At 49.8% G+C, this 520-nt stretch overlaps 1 protein-coding gene across 1 annotated transcript; it reads left to right on the plus strand.

The window, feature by feature from the left end:
• Window positions 1-5: 5 nt before the first annotated feature.
• LOC117798811 (olfactory receptor 6C74-like) lies at window positions 6-514 on the plus strand (the record flags this gene model as incomplete). The annotated part of the gene is made up of 1 exon (XM_034651274.1): window positions 6-514. A coding segment is annotated over exon 1 (509 nt), but the record flags the coding sequence as incomplete, so codon positions are not given.
• Window positions 515-520: the final 6 nt, after the last annotated feature.

Here is a 520-nt window from a genome sequence, read left to right on the forward strand (position 1 = left end):
CCATCATGAATCTGAAGACTTGCTTCCTCCTGATCACTGCCTGCTTCGCTTTAGCCTTCCCTCTCATCATTGGTCCGGTAGTAAAGGTTTCCCAGTTATCCTTCTGTGGCCCCCATGTCATCCCCCACTTTTTCTGTGACCTTGCCCCCCTGATTCATCTCTCCTGCTCTGACACCAGCTCTACTGAAAGGTTGGCCTTTGTCCTCGCTTCGGTTATCCTTTTGACATCCCTTATCATAACCATCATTGCATACAGCAACATAGTAGTCACAATTGTGCAACTCCCATCAGCCAAGGAGAAAAAGAAAGCTTTCTCCACCTGCTCCTCTCACCTCATAGTTCTCTCTCTGATGTATGGCAGTAGCGTCTTTATATATGTGAAACCAAAGCAGACGAACAGGCTGGACTCCAGTAGGGAGGCTGCCCTTGTGACAACGGTAGTGACCCCACTGCTCAACCCTGTCATCTACACTCTGCGGAACAAGCAGGTCCACCAGGCTCTGAGGGAGACAATGTGCAG

Source organism: Ailuropoda melanoleuca, unplaced genomic scaffold (assembly GCF_002007445.2).
Source record: "Ailuropoda melanoleuca isolate Jingjing unplaced genomic scaffold, ASM200744v2 unplaced-scaffold35291, whole genome shotgun sequence".
Classification (NCBI taxonomy): domain Eukaryota; kingdom Metazoa; phylum Chordata; class Mammalia; order Carnivora; family Ursidae; genus Ailuropoda; species Ailuropoda melanoleuca.